General features: G+C 46.6%; 1 protein-coding gene across 1 annotated transcript; it reads right to left on the reverse strand.

Annotated features, from left to right (window-relative positions):
- Positions 1 to 352: 352 nt before the first annotated feature.
- On the reverse strand, positions 353 to 5,047 carry FAM181B (family with sequence similarity 181 member B). Its single transcript, XM_086933909.1, has one exon. The coding sequence runs from the start codon at positions 4,809 to 4,811 to the stop codon at positions 3,873 to 3,875; it is 939 nt and encodes a 312-aa protein (XP_086790035.1). The 5' UTR covers positions 4,812 to 5,047; the 3' UTR covers positions 353 to 3,872.
- Between the last annotated feature and the right edge of the window lie 17,539 nt (positions 5,048 to 22,586).

Below are 22,586 nucleotides of genomic sequence, written 5' to 3' on the forward strand. Positions count from 1 at the left end.
TTAACACATGGATTAAAACTGGTACATTGCTTAGAAGCGGCGGCAAAAGTGGGTATGAACTGCTATAAAAAAAAAAAGTTGCTATAATTACTATTATGAGGACGCTCTCTGCAAATGTAACAAGTGTCTTCAAAATTCAGTCTTCTACTCTAAATAGCCTTGAAATAATGTCTCACTGTTCTGAAACTACCTGCATTTACTGTCATCCAAACACGCAATGAATGCTTTTGTCACCAAAAATAATTTATTGATTAGAAACATCCGCTATCTGCTCCTACAGGTTTTTTGAAACAGTAATAAACGGACATGTCAATAAAATATTCAATTTACATGATAGCCTTTTTTCGCTTGCGAAGTGAAGCACAAACACCATTCTGCAATATTCCCACCAATAAAATACAGCACTTTTAGATCCATTGACAGTTTTTGATGGGTAGATAAGTTGAATGGTTGTCCTGTAGAAAAAAAGTTAATTATTGATAAAGACTACATTCGGCCCAGAATTTTTAAAAAGACCTTGATTGATGTATGTGGGTCAGGAACAGAGTGCACCACTGACTGGCCTTTTTGTTTGCCTTTTCACTCCAGAAGACTGTACATTGTCACAATTGTAGATCCCTTAAAGAGACAGCAGCAAAGGAGCTGCTTATAGTCCCCACCATTCATTTACTAAGAACCCTGCAATGTCAGTGCCTCCGTAAGAGCTATAGTCTCTCTGTGTGACAATGAAAGCCAACTCAATAAATATGCACCTGCAGTAGTGCCTAAATGCAGCGCTCTCGCCTACCAGCATATTATAACTCACATCAGTAGATTAAGCAGCATTGCATTACATAACGTTGTTACTTTCTTAAGAAAGTACGAAAAGAAACTTTAAACGAACTCCAATAAAAACTGATGTGTTTATAAAAAGACCAGTGATGTGTCAATGTGCTCTGTTATCCTGCCTGCTGTACCAGGCCAGCAGGCTGCACACTACGGAGTCATTTTACGTTCATTTTAACAAATAATCAAATATGTTCTTCTTATCTAAATAGGGAATACAGCATGCTCGTATTTACACAAGCTTAATCCGAGCTATGTAACAAAGATTTCCACTAGCACGGAAAATCGAACCAATTGATTTTACACTACATCTGTGATTTGCTCTTTTTTTTAAATCTGTAAAATAAAATTACATTTCACAAAATGACCGTTCTCCGTGCCCGATTTGGAGAAAACTATAAACAAAAATCAATTTGTTCCATTTTCATACTTGTGCAAATTGGTTATGTAATATGACCCATTAGAATAACTGATTGTTCTCTGTTCTTTTTTGGGGCAAACAGCCAACATGAACCAATGCAGATTTCGGACCATTTTGAGCATACAAAACTTACAGCAATACTGCCCAAATTGTTTGCTTTAAGTTAATGATCCAAGGAGGCTTGAAAGTGTTTTCCCCACCTCTGAGGTAAAACCATAGCTACCAATGAGCACATGTCATTTATAAGCAACAATCCAAATGTGTCCTGGCTTTTAATCAGACAGCATTTTGATCAGTTTTAGTTATCGATTTCCGCTTATAATGACAAAAGTTAAACTAGTCCAAATATTCAAAGTGCTTTTATGTAAAAAAAAAAAAAATCAGTATAACTGTCACATACAATATGGCCACTTGAAAGCATGCAAAACATGTTATGGCTAACACCAATTCTTACACGCTCGTACAACTGCTACACACATTAATCGCACTAGCACAAGTCACATTAAGTCAGTGCATCGTCTCTTACAAGGTATGATAAAGGCTATTCAACAATATCAAAAACATGATGCATGTTTATGTCAATATGCATACATAAATAAACATCCACGCAAAAGCGTTTTATCTGTGCTAGTCAGCTATGCACATTTGCATTTGCTGTGTGTCAAATGAGGCTGAAAGACAACCTTGTCATTGTCAACTAGGTCGTACATAAAATGATGTTGGCGCCCAGCCATTATTACTTGTGCATTACATGAGACAAACCTGCAAAGGTTGTCACAACTATTGCCATGTCTGACAAACTGGTGGGCTTGTCTTGACCAAGTTGTAAGCAGGACTCCCTGTCCCTTGTTAATTTCTCTAACTCTCTGGGACTTAGTTTACAACAAACGCAAGATTAGAAGAAAAGCATCAGTCTTCCTTTTCATGGGATATGAGGGTTTTCCTAGTGTGTTTCAAGTTATTACTTAGACCCCTGCTCGTAATTCCAGTTTATATCACAATCTCTTAACATCAATGTTTGGACTGGTGCCTACCTGGGCTCAACTGGTATTTTCATGTAATCAACCCTATCGGTCCACTGAGCCATATGACCCACTCCACTTGTAAGCACTAGAGTGGGATATATCTGAATTTGGTGCTGGAAGAAAATTGAACTTCACCAATATTCAAAATTGGACAGTGTCAAGTGCTGAAAATATGGATTCAAAAGTATCCTGAGCACTACAATGAAAACACTACGTGCACTGCACGTTACTGTAAACATGTTCAGTGGGATGATCCTTTAGGCAACAGCGCTATACATTCTGGGATTTGTAGACAATCATAGACACGTAATTGCAACATCACAACTCTCCAAGTCCAAAGTCACATCCGTTAAAAAGCTCGGACTGATGGCCTAATGATATAGTAGCAGCTTACAAATATGACAGCAGAACAGAAATGCAATAATTTAATAAGTCTCGCTGATTTACCTAGCAGAATCAGACCTTGTGAAAATAGTTTTGTGAAATAAATAAGCTGAAGCTTTGTGGTGAAACAAATAAGCTGAACTTGTAACAGAACCACAAGGTTACAGCATAAAGGAAGGAAGACTAAAGGATCCACACACCATTTGGGCCACCTTTATTGAGTCCTTCTTTTTTTGCAAAAAAAACTTGCATTGCGCAGGACAACTTGTCCGCTATAGCGACAATAACAAATATCAAGTTTTGACAGTGAAACCAACAAAGATTTTAAGACTAGATGACATCTAAATTGCATGTGTGTGCTCTAAGGCTTTAGAGGAGGATAATATATTCAACATAGCTGATAAGAAGCTCCAAGTAATGAGTGATACTACTAGCCTGCCTTGGCGTTTATGTAATTGAATGATGCTATCTGGAAATAGCAGTTGTATTTTTTTAACACTGTAGGTATAGGATAAAATCTTTCAACATGCAAATGGTGATGGCAAACAGATAGGTCTAGCTCAAAGTGCCACACATGACTTGGAGTCACTTGCCAATCATGATATTCCGCAAATGCATTTCAAGCAATCTGTGATTACTCTTAAAATTAATATTCCCGCCACAAACATTTCTGGCTTCCAAACACTGAAACCGAGACGGAAATTTAAGTAAGGGCATGGGCTGCTAGTGTGAAAATATAAAGTTATGGAATTGTCTATCCCAAAGGGTACTAAACAAAAAAAACAATAGAGTCGTGGGAATACTCAAACCCTATACTAGATGATAAAGTAGCCTTCTGTATCAAATATTTAAATAACCTGTAACTTTCTTTAGCTGACTCATACAAGGAAATGTAGATGTATGCCAGACACTCAAGTCTCTGCAAAGTACAAATTGCAACACCTCTTTTACTGAGCTGGGCCGGTGCAACCTTATGCTGAGTTGTGATCGGGTCTGTTATGCAGTCATTATTCTCAGCTGCTTTCAGGAAACGCGACTGTGTTCAGTTGGTAGGATATCTGTAAGTAAAACTGTTTGCCGTTTTACATCACGTGAAGGGTACCAAACTTACTGTTCAAATTAAACGTTGCAGATTCATTGTTCTATATTAAGTACCAATCTTTCACTGCTGCATTTCGCTGAAGTCCACCAAACGATAATACAGGTGACACCAGGGCCTAAAGGGCAGGGTACCCCGCTCTACTGTAACCGGAAGTGAAGTCATAAGGCGCCGGCGGAAGCGCGCACTCAGCAAAGAAGGGCGCAAAGGCTGGGAGATGCGACGGGTGCTCCTCCGCTGGGGAGCTCAATGGAGGGTCCGGGTGGGAGGTGTACACGGGCTGAAGGCCAATGAACCCCGGGAGGCTCCTCTTGGAGGTTCCGGAGGGGCTCCAGGGATCCGGGTACACCAGGCCTTCCAGCAGCGGGTGCGGCTCGTACAGCGCGTGCTGCACGGCCAGGTCCGGGTGCGCCCTGACGGAGGCCGCCTGGAAGACGTCCTGCTCTGTTATCACACCGCTATAATCCGTGCCGAGAAGCTCTAATAGCTCGACGGCCTCGGCACTGTACCGCTCTGTGTCCGGGAGGTCCACGCCAGGGCCTCCGGCGGCTTGTGCGGGCTCCGTGAAGAAGGACGGGGGCAGGTTGCGGTTCCTAAGGGGCACCTTCTTGCTCTTCTCGCCACGGACCTCGTTGGTGTTGTCGAAGAGGGCGGCTAGGCTTTTGCTCTGAAGGCTCGACTGCGCCTGGTCCCTCTTCGGGGGCGGTCTGCAGTGGAAGCCGCCCAAGCCCGAGGGGGAGGCTGGCTGCCCTTTGGAGGCCCCCTCCTGGCCCGAGCTGACCATGCCCGTGCAGCGCTTGATCTGCTTCTGCAGGTACTTCCGATGGTTCACCTTCCGCTTGGACTTTACTGGCTTGTCCAGCGCCAGTTTGATGTTGCTGGAAGCGGAGTCGATGAAGCTCAGAAGGTCCCGGGTCGTCTCCTTGAACTCCCCACTCTCCGCTTCCGCAAGCAGACCAGCGTCCTCGTAACTCTTCTCTAACTCGTAGTCCGTCAGTGAGCCGGGGAAGCAGAAAGGGATGAAATGGGGGTTCATAACCGCAGCTTGCACAGCCATCGCTCCCCGTTCCTTTAGAAATGCGCAGTTTTGTTAATTGCGACGTCCTGTTGCTTCAGGTGCCCATATCTCGGGTTTTAGCGCTGCTTGCTGCTCGGCCACTGAGCCTGTTAAAAGTTTGCCAAAGCTGTCTATCAAAAGGGTCCGCGGTGGTCCACTGCAGAATGAAAGATCCTGCGCAGGATAAAACGAGTCTTGTAGCGTCACACTGCAGAGTTCCCGTCAGCGCGCCTCACTCGTAAACAGCTTCCGTGCAATGCCTGCACCCCAGAGACCCTCCCCTGTCCCACAGTGCTGCTGAGCTCAGCCCACCCCGTTGGGGATGGGGCGGGGGCATCTCTGTACTCCTAGTGTGGCTCGGGAGGAGCTGTTCATGGTGCTTGCAGTTTCGTTTTGCTCTGCTTTTTTTCGCTTTGAGGATTAAAAGTGCAAGAGCAAGTGAACGTTTCCGTCCTAAACGTACACTCTAAATATTTTGGCACGTGCATTGGACACAATCTGCCCTTTGTGTGCCATAAGAGCGATTTTGGTAGTCTGGTCTTGGTTTTTCAAGCAGTTTGTTGAAGTGACAGCTCTACACGGTTACTAAAGGTGTAGCCAACCTTTATTCAAGAGCACCAAGACATAGCGCAAGCCACTGGATAACGGACTCCGTAGAATCCCGCGCTCGAGTTTTCTAATGAAACATCACAGCATTACATGGTAAACACTTTAAGCCCCCAGTTCCACACCCCCTTCAAACCAACCACCAAAACCACGATGAAACAATAAAAGAAAGAAAAGGTGAAATAAGTCATTAACAATAAAGTCTATACCTTCAAATGATAACAAGACGTATAGGCACGCAACATAGAGAAAATAAACAGACTTTTGCAACCAACTGTAAATAACCTCCACAAGTTAATCATACAATGTGTGAAACATATTCAAACTGTTTTCACGTAAACCTCCGAGTAAGGAGGAGGTCTGCGAAGCCTGGCAGAGTGAACTCTTCTGCACGGGCATCACCAGCCCCACCCTCCACACGCTCACCCTCTATTCTCAGTAGTGTTTTTGTACAATCCGTAGTCATGACTCCCAATCTGGCATTACCTTAGCACTAGAACACCTGTACAGGTAACGGTGCTCTCTATAAAAGAATTCACATAGCATAACAGCTACTTACATCTCAGAGAAAGCAGTAACTGGTGTTGGCAGTCGCGGGGTAGTAGGCATCGGTTCTGAGAGCACTGCCTGCTCCTTCCTAATGTTTTCCCAAATAGGAGAACTATTATTTTTTCAAAGCAGCATATTTAACAAAACACTGACTACTCCTTAAAAATATATTTTATGTTTTTAAATGTGAACTCAGAAATTGGTGGTCTGTTCTCATTTGTGGGCCTCAATTCCTGTGTGTACAATCAAAGTAGTTCGCAAATTGTGTTATGCCTAACTATTATTCAGACATGAATGCTGATTTAGTGCATAAGTTGCTTCACAAAATCAGAGCCAGTGCGCAATTTGAGACCGTTCTGGGAACAGATTCTTAATACATGTATTGTATTGTAATTGCATTTATATAGCGCTTACTACCCCTGACGTAGCCACAGTCTGTTTAAAAGAAGCTTTGTGCAAACGGATATGGAGGGTGTGTGTTAGCCCTAACATCTTTAGGATGCTCTTGTCACAAACGTGTTGCCTTCATTCCTCTTGTTTTGCTGGAATTTTGTTGGCATTAGTACTTTGTGCAATTTGCCACTGCTGACCAGTGCTAAAATGCTTGTACTCGCTCCTTTAAACATGGTTACTTTGGCTTGTTCCTGATTGGCACATTTCATTCACTTTTAAGGCACTATTAAAGGGGTACAACATGTAACAAGGGCCTGTAAATTAAATGCTACTAAAAGACCTGAAGCACTTGTTGTGCCACCCACTTAAGTAATCCTATAAAACATCTCAAGGCCTGCCATTGCAGCCTGTTTGCAGTTTCAAACTGCTAGTTCGACCTGGCAAAATAAACCTTTTGCCAGGCCTAAACAACCCTTTTTAATACATATAAGTCAAACCTAAGGTAGGCCCTAAACAACCCATAGGGCAGTGTGCATGGCCCTAAACAGCCCATAGAGCACATTGCATTGTATTTAAAAAGATGGACATGTATTTTTAAGTTTTACATTTCCTGGTAGTGAAAGACTCCTACATTCATTTTTCACTACTGTGAGGCCTACCTCTCCTATAGGATAACACTGAGCTATCTTATTACATTTAATAAGTGATAACTTTTGTTTAGAAACAGGTAGAAATGTAATTATTTGGTGGCAAATGAATTGTAATTTAAAACCCTCTTTAATAGTAAATTTGGATTTTAAGTCATAGTTCTGAAAATGTCACTTTAGGAAAAATTGCATTTACTTGAACAAACTATTTGGTTCCAGCAGCCTGTATCCTAGGTCAAACAACTGGGTGTAGTTGACAGTTGGCCTTTGTGTATTCCTTCCAGACAGTGAACTAAAGGGGGACTAAATGTTGGCAGGATAAGCCATTGTGACAGGATGGGAGAGGCAGAGCTATACACAGCCTCACTTACATTTCAAAGGAGCTGCCTCAGCATACACAAAGGACGTCACAACCTTTTGCCATGCCAAACATCCTGGGACAAGTGGCAGGAGGGAGGAAGGACATTCCAGAATCATATTTGGGGGGAAACTGCAGACGTTTCTTCCACTTCAAAGCTGGCACCAGATATAAAAATAGGACCCTCAGAGCTACTCTTCAGTACACTACAGGACCTGCGAATACTACAGAAGAAGGACTGACCTGCTGCCAGGGAACTGCCCTGCTGCTTGAGGCCTGGCCTGCTGTCTGAGAAGGAAAGCTGGACCCGCTCCCTTCATGCCAGACAGAGTGACTCCAAGGAGTCACCTCTCCTCTCAACACCCACGGTGCTTTCACCTGCCAAAAACTGCCGCCACTCCATCAACATCTCCAAAACCCAGGACTCGCCTCTACCGATCAGCAGCATCCCCACCGCAGCCCAAACCCTGCAATGCCTCCTCCTCAACGTCCGCTCCCTCCACAGACATGCCACGTAAATTAGGGACCTCAACGACAGTAGCTCTCCCGAGGTCGCTTTTCTCACTGAAACATGGACAGGCTCCACCTTGGGCCCTGACATTGCGATTGCCACCACAGAAGGATGCAAAATCACCCGGAAGGACCGCCCAAACCGCCCCAGAGGCGGCATCGCCATTGCCCACAAGGCCAACCTCCGCCTGAGCACCTACACCGACGGGCCTACGGACCTTATGGAACACCTCCACTTCAAGATCGAGGTCAACCCGACCACCACCCTACGAGGCACCCTCATCTACCAACCTCCCAGACCCAGCACACCCTTCTCCGACTCCATCACCGACATAATCACGCTGCATGCCATCACCTCCACCGACTACATTTTGCTGGGAGACCTCAACTTCCACCAAGACCCCAAATCCATCTCCCTCCTAGAAAACCTCCACGTCATCGGACTCAACCAGATCGTACCAGGACCAACGCACTCAGCAGGACACACCCTCAACCCTATCTTCATAGCAGGAAACTCCATCTCCTTCAGCCACACCTCCGAACTCCCAGGGACGGTCCACTGTTGCGTCCACTTCACCTACAAAGTGAACATCCCCCGCAGATGCCCAGCCTTCTCCAAAGCAGGAATAGAAACAAGATCTCAGACGAGCAGCTCACCACCACCATTCTCAAGGACTCCACGCCCACCGCCTCAGACAATGACCCCACCACCTCAGACAATGGCCCCACCACCACCACCCGCACCGGACACAAATAGATCACAGACTGGTCCAACACCGTAGCCCCACTAGAGAAATCCTCCAACCTTCACACCAAGAAAGCCAGCTGGTTCTTCACCAAACTCCGGCAATCCAGACAAACCTGAAGACGTCTCGAAACATTTTGGAGGAACTCCAAAACCCCAACAAACCTCAACAACTACATAACAGCCACCACTGCCCACCACAAACTCATTAGACACTCAAGGAAGAAAGCACTCCAGGACAGAATCTCCACCCACGCACACACAGCAAGGAACTCTCCTGCATCATCAAAGAGTTCGCCCAACCCAACACTGAGTCCACCGACATCCTACCCTCCCAGGACCTCTGCAACAAACTCAGCGCCTTTTCCTATCACAAAATCAAGACCATCTATGACAACTTCGACAACAACTACCTTCTCAAGGAACCCACACCCACTGCTTCCTGCACCGCACAGCCAACACTGGACAGCTGGACTTCCCACAGCATCGAAGACACCCCAAAGACCAAGAGGACCACCCACTCCGGAGCCCCCACAGACCCCTGCCCCACCAGATCTACCACAGAGCAGCAGACATTTTCGCCCGAGCTACAAAAATGAACCGATTCTTTGAGACCGCCTCCTTCCCCCGATGACTGGAAACAGGCTGAGGTCAACCCTCTCCTAAAGAAACCATCAGCGGATCCCACAGACCTCAAGAACTTCAGACCAATCTCCCTACATCCGGTGAAAGTCATTGAAAAAGCTGTCAACAGACAACTCGCCTCCTTCATCGACGAGAACAACATCCTCGACTCCTACCAATCAGGCTTGAATAAGAACTACGGCACAGAGACTGCCCTCATCGCCGTAACAGACGACACCCGCTCCCTCCTCGACAGAGGTGAGACTGTGGCCCTCATACTCCTGGACCTCTCCGCGGCCTTTGACACAGTCTCACACCGTACCCTAGCCCGCAGACCCCACAATGCAGGAATCTGAAATAAAGCCCTCAACAGGATTCGCTCATTCCTCTCCGACAGAACGCAGCGGGTCAGACTGCCTCGCTTCATCTCAAAGCCCACACCAACCACCTGCGGAGTCCCCCAAGGATCCTCCATCAGCCCTGTTCTCCGTCCACATTTCTCCTCTCGCTTCCATTGTCAGATCACACGGACTCAACATCGTATCGTACGCCAACAACACACAACTCATCCTCTCTCTATCCAATGAACCCAACATGTTGAAACACACCTTTCAAGAAGGAATGGAAGCAGTCGCCAGATAGATGAAAAACAGCTGCCTACAACTGAACACAGACTAAACCGATGTCCTCATCATAGGCCAATATCCTGATGCCTGGAGCGACACCTGTTGGCCCCCAGCCCTCGGGAACCCGCCTGTGGGCCAATCAACCTCGAACACTGGCCCCGCCTACATGAACCACCGCCTCGTTCCACGCACCCCAAAGATCCCTCTGCTCAGCCCAGCTTTCCTTCGCAACGTTACCACGCATCCAGAAGACCAGAACAGGAGGCCGTTCCTTCTCCTTCCTTGCGCCTAAAGCATGGAACACCCTCCCTCTGCACCTCCGCCAGACACCTACTCTTTCCAAGTTCCTGAAGGACTGCAAGACCTGGCTCTTTGATAAATCACCATGAATGTATGGCTCCACACGTACCCTGAAAGGCCAGGAAAGACCTCTGACTCTCTTGGGCTCCGACGATACTCCATGTATGCCTAGGAGCTGCGTGCCCCTGCTCCCTACTCTTCCCCCAACACAGCACCTTGAAACCCTTCCGGGTGAGTAGTTGCGCTTAACAAACCATGATTGATTGATTTGGCTGACCTCTTGTTCTGAGCTACAAGGGCACAACAAGCCCGGGGACCTCCTTGCAACTGCCCAGCACATGTGCTGCAATTGGACCTACCTGAGCTCTGCTGGCCTCTGCTAGAGTGCGTCTCTGATTTCCAAGATGCACCTCATCAAGTCCTGGGCCCTTGGATGGCATAAGAGTGCACTCCTCTGAAGAAAAGGAAAAAAACTTTTGAGCTCTTCACAGCAGTAAGCAGGCCCATTTGCACTGAGATCTCGCTGCCCATTATGACCACCAACGCAAAGCTCCAGTGGATCCGACCTTTCAAGCTATAGCAAACGCCAAAGACGACCATCAGTACGAGATCTGCGCTTCATGCTACAGCATTGACAGCACTCAGTGACTACCAGCGTGAAGCTTCACCAATGACTGACCACAGCGCCGGATAGGATCTGTGCGCTATAGCGACACCTGTCCGCAGTGATCAGCCTGCTTTTTGATCTACAGCACCCTTCCCAAAGCTCTGTCTGTTCCTGGCCGCCTCCTCCACTGCAAACTGGGCTCTTTGTGCCAGGCTTTGAGAAGGTTACGGTTTCAGGAGGGCTAAACTGGTCCTTATATCTAGCCCACGCTCCTTCGAGGTTGCCCTGAAATATGACTTTCTCCTGGTTTAGCACGACCAGATAAGTGCAAGTGACGCTTTGTGCTTTTGGCCACTATGCTTAAGTAAAACTTTGAAAGTGCATATCTCCGGGTTCTCCTGATTGGAATTTTGTCTTTTTGGTCTCTATTTATTTAACACATTTTACTCTATACTTCTAAATTTGTGGTCCATTTTTCCTGTGTTTTGTTTTCACTTTATTGCTGTTGGTGTGCTGCATAACTACTTTACACATTGTTTTAGCTAAGCCTGACTGCTTTTGTGCTAAACTACCAGAGGGTTGAACATAAGCTAAATTTAGTGACTTTTGTTGCTCACCGGACAGGGACTGTGGTTGTTACTTGAGGATATTTTTCACCACCCTCAATCAAAAACCCAATTTTGTACAGGGTGCTCCAGAAGGAATATGGCATACATACACAACAAAAATATTTTGTTGTTCTAACACCATCTTTTATTATATTTTTTCGTAACTATGTAAATTGTGATGAATATTTCCAAGTTGAAAAGCACCCCTGGAATCCACATAAAATAATCAATGTAATAAGGACAGCCTAGGCATCTGACACCAAAATGTCATCTATTATAAGTAAAATGTATTGAATGTTAGATCTATTTTAATATTGTCTGTAGGATGTATGAGTAAGCAGCAAGATATTTTTATATTATAAAAAGCCAGACAGACATAGTTGCTGACGTATAGCATTAGTTGGCCATAGAGGTGGATTTATGTATATGGCTGCCCAGGGTAGAATTCTGATCTGTCCTAATGTCAGTGACAATTGATGTTTTTACTTGCCCAGGCAGTTACGATCTCAGATAAATGTTATGCCAATTTAACACCTAATTAGCGCTGTGTGCCTTCATTCAAAAGTGAAAGAAATTCTCTAGTTCAGTTGATCAAAACAGCTTTCTTATTTTCAAGAATGTGCCAGACCTGTTGTCCCTAATAGCATGTAGAAGCCTGTTGACATATATCTTGTAAAAGTGTAAGCAGCAATTTGTGTTTTTCATCCACATCAGATCTTTTACTTACTTAAACCTCTGCTGGCAGGAGTATTGCCCTTCCACATTACACAGTAAATGCTGAATTTGTAAAGTGCAAACTGAGCAAGATTGACTCAAATTGGTCTATGGGAGAGAGCAGCATGCTGAAAATAGATTACTGATAACTACAACATGTGCTGGAGCCCTCAATTTGGGCATTCTGATAATGCTTTTGTGTTTTGGTGAGGGGCATTGGATAGGAAAGATTGCAGAGGATGATGCTTGAATTTCACCAACTCTCCTAAGGTGTTGAATTTAGCATAGTAAAGCCCACATCTGTACACAGCATAGTTTTGAATTTGAATCCTCCTCAATTTGGGCATTCTGACGATGCTCTTGTTTTCTGTTGAGGGGCATTGGATGGGAAAGATTGCAGAGGATGATGCTCGAATTTCACCAACTCTCCTAAGCTGTTGAATTTAGCATAGTGAAGTCCACATCTGTACTCAGCATAGTATTTAATTTGAATCATCTTTTTCAAAAAAGATTTAAAAAACTTAACGTGAGAAGCAATTGTTCGCGTAAAAAAGCAGGGATGTGTTAATACTGGAAATAAAGCCCTGTATCGGTGAGAATACACACAGAATGGACATTGATTGAAAGGACACAGAGCAAGTGGAAACAGACTTAACAGTAGGTCTCGCCTTTGAAGGACTTTAGACAACCTTTTGGGTTTGCCAGTGCTGAACAGCATTAGCAGAAAGGAAACATTTTTTGTTGCTGATGGTGTTCAGCAATGGCAAAAAAAGCCAAATGCCACCCCAGTATGATGATCCATGCAACCCCGTTCATCACGAAGCATGTGCACATGTGTCAAAATGCTTCATTGGCCTTTTTTAATTTACCATTCCATAATGGCAGATGTCCCTCTTGGAGTCTGAAATTGAAAACTAAAAAAATTGTGTGTTACAATGAAAGGAATGGTTCGGTAGAAAATTGGAACCAGCAGGCTGGTGTACTCTCCAGAAATGAAAAAAAGAAATACATAAAAAATAATTTGAAAAATAGGGACAACAATGAGTAGGAGAGCAATGGTGAAGCGGGTGGGGGTGACAGGGAACAAGTACATTTTTCAGTGTGGTATAAACTGTAGGAAGGTAGATACCTGACTATGGTTACCCCCGACTTTTTGCCTGGTGTTTTGCTGGTTTTCCGACTTAGTTGACCTGGGGCCCTGCCAATCAGGACCCCAGGCCTACTGCTCTCTCTCTAAAATGGATTCCATGTACCTTAGGTACATTTCCAATTGGGACTGGGCCACCTTGTCAGACCCTGTAACTCAGGGCATCGGTGTACCCAGGGCCTACCAGGGGCTGAAGCATGTATTATGCCACCCCTGGATGGCCATCTAAATCTGACACAACTGGCTGCACGACAGCTGGGGCAACGTGGTGTACTCGCCCGTTGCTGTAGGTATAGTATCCCTATACCTAACCTTAAAATGGACACCCGAGTTCCTATCAGTCACTCCTATGGCAGGCCTTGACAATCCTGAAGGCAGAGTGCATGGAACCGTGTGAATTGGGCTCTGGCACGAGCCGAGCCCAGTTGCAGCTTGCGGAACCAAGACCCAATGGCTGTTCCATGATAACGCGTATCATATCGGTAACTTCGGTATTGCGTTATCAAGACATGTCGAGTAAGGTGTCATACGAATCGGGATGCTGCCCCCTCACCAATTCTGGCGACGAGGTTAACATTCCGCCCTTCTAGAGGGACACGACATGTACGTAACTGTGAACCCCGGTTAAAGTTAACTGAAGCCTCAGCTCCACAAAATGGACGCTGCCACCACAGACACGAGTCTGACCTCCTGCTGCTGGGAGTCCTTCCAGCGAGGAGAGCTCGGACAAAGGGTTTCCTGTCAAGGGCGGTGTTCGCACCGTCCCAGACAGGGTTTGTGTATTCTGGGTAGGTAGGGCTTTGCGAGAAGGTGACTGCGGAGTGGCACCCCAGTGCTCACTACGCATCTGCCGGCTAGAACCAGTTCCAGGGGCGCGCAGCCCCTGACCTGGGGAAAGTCCAGCAGGGGGAGAGAGGTGTAACTACCCCCCTTCCTGGTCCCACCCTTAGGGCAGGACCTAGTCATGTACCCACCCCTTTCTTTAGGATAAAGGCCGGAGCGGGGACCCTTCCAAATGAGATCATCTTTGAATCAAGAATACTTTCTACGAAAGGACTTCGAGACTCTTCTCAAGATTTCTCCCTTGTGGCTAAGGAGTAGTCACCCTGCATCCGCAGGCACCATCTAAGAACTCTGCGGTTTGCTGCAAGTCCTTCCTCAAGGATCCGACGGCCCAGCTCGACGAGAACCGGCTTCCCTGGCACCTCTGACCTCTACCCACGTCGTCAGCTCAGCTGAGATCTGTGGGTGCGACGAGACCTCGAGGGACCGGCCATCATCAAAACCTGCACGCTTTCTTAATCAGCACGACCATCGAAGCAATTCTCTGGTGAGTGCTCTGGGGTCCGAGAAGCCCCGACCCTGAGTAGCTCCAGCACCGAAGTGCAGTCTCCCAGCATCTCCACGATCTGCGTGGGGCCCTTCTGCTCGCTGCTCAGCATGTTGTCTGGTCACTAGCCGCTGGCTTGTGCCCTTCTTTGACGACATCCGACAACCAACGCTGCTGGTCTGGTTGCTCCAGATCGGCCCTTGCTCCCTTTTTCGAGAGGAGCACCCCGGACCCTCCTGGTCCACTCAAGACGCCATTTTAGGCCCACCACGTGGCCCTGAAATCTGCCAAGGCTTGTTGCCCCAATCCTGGGCCCAGCGACGCCGACAGCATCAACCTTCGTTGGACAGCTCGCACCTCCATCCTGGTCGCCGACAACGCCTCCTGGTCCGTGAGACTGCAGAGCCTAGCGTCGCCCACTCACCTAGTCGAGGTGACGGCCATCCGATGCCTTCCTGGTACCCTCTGACTACTGGCTAGTAGTACGAACTTGGTCCCCTCTGCTTTCAGGTATCAACGATCACTGATCCAGGCTTGGATCTCTACGAACTATTCATCACTGGTCGCCGGCCAGCAACTCCTTTTCTTCCGGCTCCTGGCTCGTCAGCGAAGACCCCCGACGCCTGTAAGACTTGTGCAGCCGCAGCCCTCGTGGCTAGGTAACTTCGGCATTTCGGTGCCTGCATAGCCTCCTTACTCTAGGGTCCCGAGTCCCTCGCTTCCGACTTGCCTTATCGGGTCCGCCCGAGACCACTAAACTTTCCGTGCCCTCGGGCACTTGTTTTAATTGTGCACTTGAAGTATTTTCTAAGAGCTTTTGTTCTGTGCTTAGTACCCTGTCCTCATAAAGAGTACAGGGCTGTTGTGATTCTAATAAATATACTGTTTATTTTCATAACACTTGTGTGGTGTCCTTTCACTTGGTGTTCAAGGGGTATGTGATGGTATGACAGCTGGCTTAACACGCCCTCTAGAGTTTAGCCCGAAGACTGCTCGTATCCACGCTACTAGGATAGCTGGTCTAAGGTTGACTTACCACCAATCACCATAAGGGTCGTTTGGAACGATACATAGTGGTCGCTAGAACAGCGAACGCTGCATATCAGGCCAACTTCTCACATAAACTGGGTAGGGGAGCAGCAGAAGAGCAGGGTGAGGAAGTTTTTAAAAAAGTCACAAAAAGCAGAGCCTTTGGGGGAGGGGAAGCAACAGGTGTTCTTGGGGTGGAGCAACATGGAGAGACTGGGAGCTGGAAATGAGGGAGGGGAGCAGCATTTTGGGAAAGAACTAGAAAACATGCTTTCTCATGGAGTGCTGAAAGAAAAAGGAAAAAGGAGTTCCTAGAAGGTAAGCAGTGGAAGGATTCATGAAATCCAGCCTAAGGGATGGTAAAAAAAACTATGTTCCAGTGTACAGTCAAACACAAGAAGAGGAAGCAAAGCCATCAAAAGAGTAGCAAGCAAGCAAATGAGATTGACAAGTATATCACCAATGTTAAGCAATGGGCTGATCCAAAGCCAACAAGTATTGATATTGTACATAATAGATCTCCGACAATAGACAGCAAAAAGATGTCCTTAGGCAAGACGTAAAAATATTGCATGCAATCGGGAGGGGAAACATCCTTTACAACAAATTCATCGATAATGTCATAAATGATGTAATAGAACATCGTCAGTGATTTAATATGTGTGGTCATAAGCAGTGCATGCAGGGGCACATGTTTTAGTTACTTCTGCTAACTATAACTGTTGAATTTCTATGTTTTTTTAAAGTTCAAAACGTTAATATTTTCACTGACATATTCATCTACCTATAATGTTACTTTTACCTTTGCTTTTTCCGTGAATTTCCCGTTTTTTTAAACGTAAAGTACAATGTTATCACCATACATAAAGCCAACACAATAGGGCATTATGTTTTTTAAAGTGGAAGGGTGCCATGTGGGCTCCGTCCCCAAGCCTCAATAAGCCTATTAGGCCATGGGGACCTCAGTGCCTTATGTTTTTTAAAGAAGAGGAGTCCAAGTGGCCCCCACCCTAAGCCTTATTAAGCCCTTGGGACCCCATCCCCCGGTGACACTTTTTTAAAGGGGAGAGAAACCAAGGGGCCTCCTCCCTGAGCCTTATTAGGCCCTGGGGACCCTATAAATTCTTTCAAGGATAGATTATGACAATGCCCTCTCCTAGGGGTCCGAACACATTGGTCGCAAAACTGCAGGTTGTACAAAATTGTACAGCGAGACTTCTGACGGGGACCCCCAATCGTTGTTTAGCAAGGCCCGCGTTATGCTCCCTCGACTGGCTCCTGGTGCAAGAGAGAATTAACTTTTAAGTCCCTCTGCGTTGCCCATGAGTCTTTGGAAGGGAGTGAACCTCCTATCAATAAAGCCATGATGCCCCTAAAGGGCGAATAGAAAACTTCGCTCTGATGAGCTCCACCTGGCAGTGGTCCCTAGGATCAAGAAGGCCAGAAGTGGCAGACGGCTTTTTTCATACAACGCCGCCAGACTCTGCAACACCATTCCGCTGTATCTTCGTAGGGAACCCAACCATCTTACCTTCTAAAAACAGGTAAAAACTTGGCTTTTCCCTACAGTGTCTGTTCTTCTAGTTACAGTGACAGTGCTGGTATGCTCCCGGGTAGCAATGTGATATATAAATGTCATTTAATTTCATCCCCCAGGACCATATGTTTTTTAAAGGGGAGGGGGACCAAGTGCCCCTCAGCCTTATTAGTCCCTGGGGTCCCCTTCCCCAGGCTGTTTTTTTTAATTGAAGGAGAGGGGAAGGCCGCGTGGCCCCCCTCCCAGTGCCTTGCTAGGCCCTAGGGACCCCATCCCCCAGGACACTACTTAAAGGGTAGGGGGGGTTCACAGCCCCCATCCCTAAGCCTTTTTCAGCCTGGAGACCCAATCCCACATAATTAAATAAATAAAGGTGGGTGCCCTAGTTCCCATGCATGGCACCCACCATACAAATGGGGTGGCGGGGGAGTTTCAGGGGCCCCGTGATCCCAGCTACCTGCTCCCTGGAGGCGGGAGCAATATTTTGATCTGTTTCCCTGCCCATATGAGTTAGGGCAGGGAAACAGATCAAAAGTCATTTTCAAAACACACGTGGGCTGTGAGCAGACTTTGTGTTTGCTCCCATGTGGCAGGAGTTTTGAAAATGCACCTGCCAGGTGGGAGCAAATACAAATATCCCTGCCGATGCGAAAAAGGGAAACTGCTGTGCCCTAGGGGTGGGCTCAACAGGACATAGCTAGTGAGCTAGCTCAGGTGATGGGTTCCCTGGGCCGTTCAAGGCTCAGGTGGGGGGGGGGCAGCCCCAGATGATGGGGTCCCCTGGGGCTTTAGAGGCTCAGGGAAGTGGCCCACACAGCCCTTCCCCTTTTTTGATAAGTTTCGCCCCAGACGGTGGGGTCCTCGTAGCCTATGATGGCTCAAGAAGCATAGCCACCCAGGCCCCCACTCCATATTCAATAATTGGGCCTGTGAAGGCTCGGGGGGGGGTCTCTCGCCACCCATTAATAAAGCAAAGCATCCTCGGCTGCTATTTTCTATTTCTTTTTATTTCTTTATATATTTTTTATATATATTCAGGACGTGGGTAAGTCCCCGAGTTCTGTAATGACAGCCAGCAAAATCTTTCTCATGTTGCTGGCATCCAGAAAGAGTGCTTATTCCAGCGGGAGTATGACTCCCACTGCAGCAAATTGTCCCAAAGCGAAAGAAGCTCCCTGGCTCAATTAGAGTACTCTAGTTTTCAAATTGGCCCACCTGAGAAAGTCTCTCGAGCCTCCCACCGACCTAACCATCCAGATCTACAGTTATTTTTGCACCTTAATTTCTCAAAAATTGCTGAACGGATTTACACGAAGTCGCAAAAAGCACAATCTGCAGATCAAGATCTTGCTTCCTGCCATAGTTGGTGTCATTCCGTTTTTGCAGTAGCCCTTCTTAAATAAGTCTATGGAAACTGCCTGGGGATTTTGTGTTTTGGGACCTCCCCCTTTTTTCTTGCCCCCTCCCTTTGACAGAACATCTCAAAATGATCCATGCACAAACTCGTCAAAAAAGAGCACTTTGTTGGAAGCTTTCGTGGAGATTCGTCAAACGGTGCAACGTTATTAGCAACACAATAAACGCCTTTCCTATGTAACAAGTGACCCAACTATAACTACCGAGTGGCGACGGCTACTGGGTAAAGGCTTGCGTTGATAAAAAACACGTGGTAAAGGAGTGCGTTTTAAAGTCCTACAGCCAATTTGAAGTGCCTTCACTTAAGAAGGATCCAATTTGATCAGCGGAATCTTGTAGAGAAAATACATTAGTTATCTTATTGTAAAGGTAATTTGGAGCATACCCGTACTTAGTGAGGGCCTTTTTTGTTTGCTGACCCGTGACTCATCAATGTTGTTTAATCATCTGTACATGGTTTGATACCCCTTCAGCATACATTTTTGTAGAATTCATATTGGTCTCGGAGTGCTTCGTTTTTAAAACCCATTGACCGTGTGTCATGCTGCAATCGAGGGCCTAATGCTAATGAGCCTGAGTGACATCAGATTTAGAGTGCAGGAATATCCGGTGAATCAGAAAGAAATGCTAAAGGGGCCCGGATCCTATAATGGAAGGCTGAATTAATTCAATTAAAGGGCTTAAGGAGCTCGGATACGGTTTGCTGGAACACTTTACTGCATCTGAAAAATGTCAGAGACTTAAAAACAAAAGCCCCCCATGCAAACTGGCACTTCCATTCATCTGCATGAAGGGTCCGGATCTCCATATTGTAAACAAGACGGGGAGCTTTAATAAGCTGAATACGTGCATTAAGCCTAGAGCAAGTCTTTGACCTGTTTTAAGCGGAACTACTCACCTGGACTGGAGTGAAATGAAAGGGCTAGAGTAAAAAACAACAAATTGTGAAAGGCGTTTGAGGTGTTCTTTTTAATTCGTAGAAAAACGGTGCTCCTACAAAACCATGCCCTCCTGAATAATATTTCTTACCCCCAGCATTACCCATAATGCGTCATGGCTGGGATCTTCCTGCCAGGGTCACAGAGGAGCACGCTTTGCAGAATTGGCCGCGTTTTCCTTGGCTCGGTGAATTCTGAAATGGGCTTGAAAAGAGTTCCCATGGCTTTGGAGGACGCAGCGAACGCTCATGCATGTTCGATTACTCGCATCTGACTGAGTAAGTACAATGTGCCCTCTTACATGTGCTCGGTTGCAGGGAGCGATGACTAGCAACGTGTTTGGCTGCTGCTGCGAGTTATTACCAACGGGGCGAAAATAGGAGAACACACGAATGCTGTTTTAATAAAAAGAAATCTTCCTCCATCTCTATTTTTCTGAGGTGTCTTTTTCAACGTCATTGAAAGCTGAATATGTCGAAACAAAAGTCTAGGGCGTTCCATTTCTAATGCTAAAATTGTCCAATGAAAAACCTGTGCGAGGCGAAGAGGCCTTTTTCTGATGGGAATATTTCCGACCTGGACAGGTGTTTTCTTTTCCTCCTGTACCCCCACTTCCCGGTCACATCCTGATCTGCTCCCTCTGAAAGTCTGATTTCGTGCACATTCTCTTCCCACAGTGGGAATTTCTGCCCTTCCCTGACAAGCATTATCGGGCGCCTTTGACATACAGCCATGCAGGGCCCAAAATAGGCGGGTATTCATTCCCAGGCCTGAAAAGACGCTTTGTGCCCAAGATTCATTAAACTGCGCCGCACAGCCCTTCCTAAATGAGGCTCAATAATGAACAGTCGATTTAACTGGAAAAGCTGCTGGAGCTGTTAAGTTAAAGGGAAATAAAGGGCACTTCAGGCGCAGTGTGCCAGAAGAAACGGTGACCTAAACTATTCCGGCTTTATTGAACCCTCAGTAGCCAATCTAAAAATTTGCTGGAACTTTACTGGAAACATTGCGTAAACGATCTGAATGTTGCATTCTTCGCGAGAGCAAACGGGGAAGTAGACATTCAGCGGAAGCTTGCCACATAAGTGAGCCACATTGAAAAGGAGTGCATTTGATGTGAAACACACAAAAGATGATGGAAGACTGCTTGCAATAAGTCTAACCACTGGCAATAGCTCGGGGTAGCACTCCAACTCATCGTTCTTTTGCTCACCATGCCACCTCAGTTTGGACCTAGCTATATGCAAATCAGCCTTGACCCTGCTCCTAATAGAAACAGTCGAACCTGAACTGCCAAGGCAGGTCCTCCTTGGACTGGAACACAAGCTACCCAGGACCAGTTTGGCTTTAATTGTGGGTTTATCAGCCAGGTACAGCTTGGTTCCAGTGATACAATGAGCACTGGAACCATGTCTGGGCTTACCTATGCCACTTAGGGCGGTACATGAAGCACCCAAAAGGTGATGGGAGGCTGCTTGAATAACTCTAACCACTGGCAATAGCTTGGGTAGCACTCCATCCCACAGTTCTTTTGCTCACCATGCCACCTAAGTTTGGACCCAGCCATATGAAAATCTCGCTTGACCCACCAGGGAGGAGTTCTGTAGTGTGCAGAAGGAGCGCCCTACTCTCAAGGGCCTACAGTGGCAGGTCGAGGAAGAGGCAGCTGGAAACACTTCTGGTGAGCATCTGATTTACTTGGAGTATGGTCTCCTGTTCAGTGAGCCTAAGGTTCCTGAGTCTGGTGCAACCCATGTGCTGGTGGTCTCCCAGTGCCTTAGCACCTTCCTACAGGAGCTGGCTCATGATGTTCCCCTGGCAGGTCATCTAGGGCAGGACTAGACTTTTGGCCGGCTTGACATTCACTTTTACTGGCCCCAGATGAAGGTGACTTCAGATGAGTTCTGCAGGTCATGTCACACCTGTCAGGCCAGTATGCAGTCCAGAGGAAAACACAAGTGTCCCCTAGATCTTCTTCCCCTTTTGAAAGGGTGGGCATCAACATCGGTGGGTCTCTAAACCCCAAGAGAATCCTAGGCAGCAGGGTCATCCTAGTCTTGGTGGGCCATGCCAACCAGTACTTGGACGCTATACCTCTGAGAGCAGTGGCTGTGTCCACAGTTGGCAAGGCACTGATGAGGACCTTCACCTGTGTGGGGTTCTCCAACGAGGTAGTATCTGATTGAGATACCAACTTCATGTCAACATACATGAACTCCATGTGGAACAAGTGGGAGTAAAGTTCCTCACACTCTTTCATCCCCAAACCAGTGAGCTAGTTGAAATTTTCCACAGACCCTCAATGACAATGATCACTTGCCTACCGGAGCCCTTGAGGCAGAATTGGGATGTCCTCTTGCCATACATGTTGTTTGCTTACATAGAGGTACCACTGAAGAGGGATGGATTCAGCCCCTTTGAACTTCTGCACAGTCACCCTGTCAGAGAGCCACTCAACCTGGTAAAGATGGGTTGGGAGCAAGCTCCTGAGAAAGCCCTTCAGGATGTGGTCAGTTTTATGCTGGTCCTCTGCGCCTAATTACGCGCTTCCGGAAGAAAGCAAAGGAGAATCTGGAAGTCATCCAGGAGGTCATGAAGCTCTGATATGAACAGAAGGTCACTCTGGTCAAGTTTCAGCCTGGCCAAAAAGTGTGAGTATGTAGCCTGTGGAACCGTGGAGGGTGTGAACCTCTCCCCTAACGTGACCCTATAGCAACAGCGGGATTGTCATCAAGTGTTGGGGCAGTTTGCCTCTCTCTTCTTCCTAACCCCTGTGTTCACTACATGGTGTCCCACTGAAATTTACTACAACAAAAGGTATCCAGGAGTCACACCCATGTTTTCATACTTTAGACTGACCACCATACGACCAACAAATTAAATTGTGAGTTAAATGCTATTTGTATGTAAATACCATTCAACCACTCATACATTTGACATGCAACCAAGGTAGGAATTTTTCCTATCAGTTGCCGTTCTGTACCACCACTATCACATCATTTGGGTTCTCTTTACCCAGGAGTTAGTACAAAGACAGTCACACTAGTTGGAAAGTGAGGACTGTGTGAGTGAGGAGACTGATGTTAATTGT

The sequence above is a fragment of the Lissotriton vulgaris genome, chromosome 8 (genome assembly GCF_964263255.1).
Source record: "Lissotriton vulgaris chromosome 8, aLisVul1.2, whole genome shotgun sequence".
NCBI classification, from domain to species: domain Eukaryota; kingdom Metazoa; phylum Chordata; class Amphibia; order Caudata; family Salamandridae; genus Lissotriton; species Lissotriton vulgaris.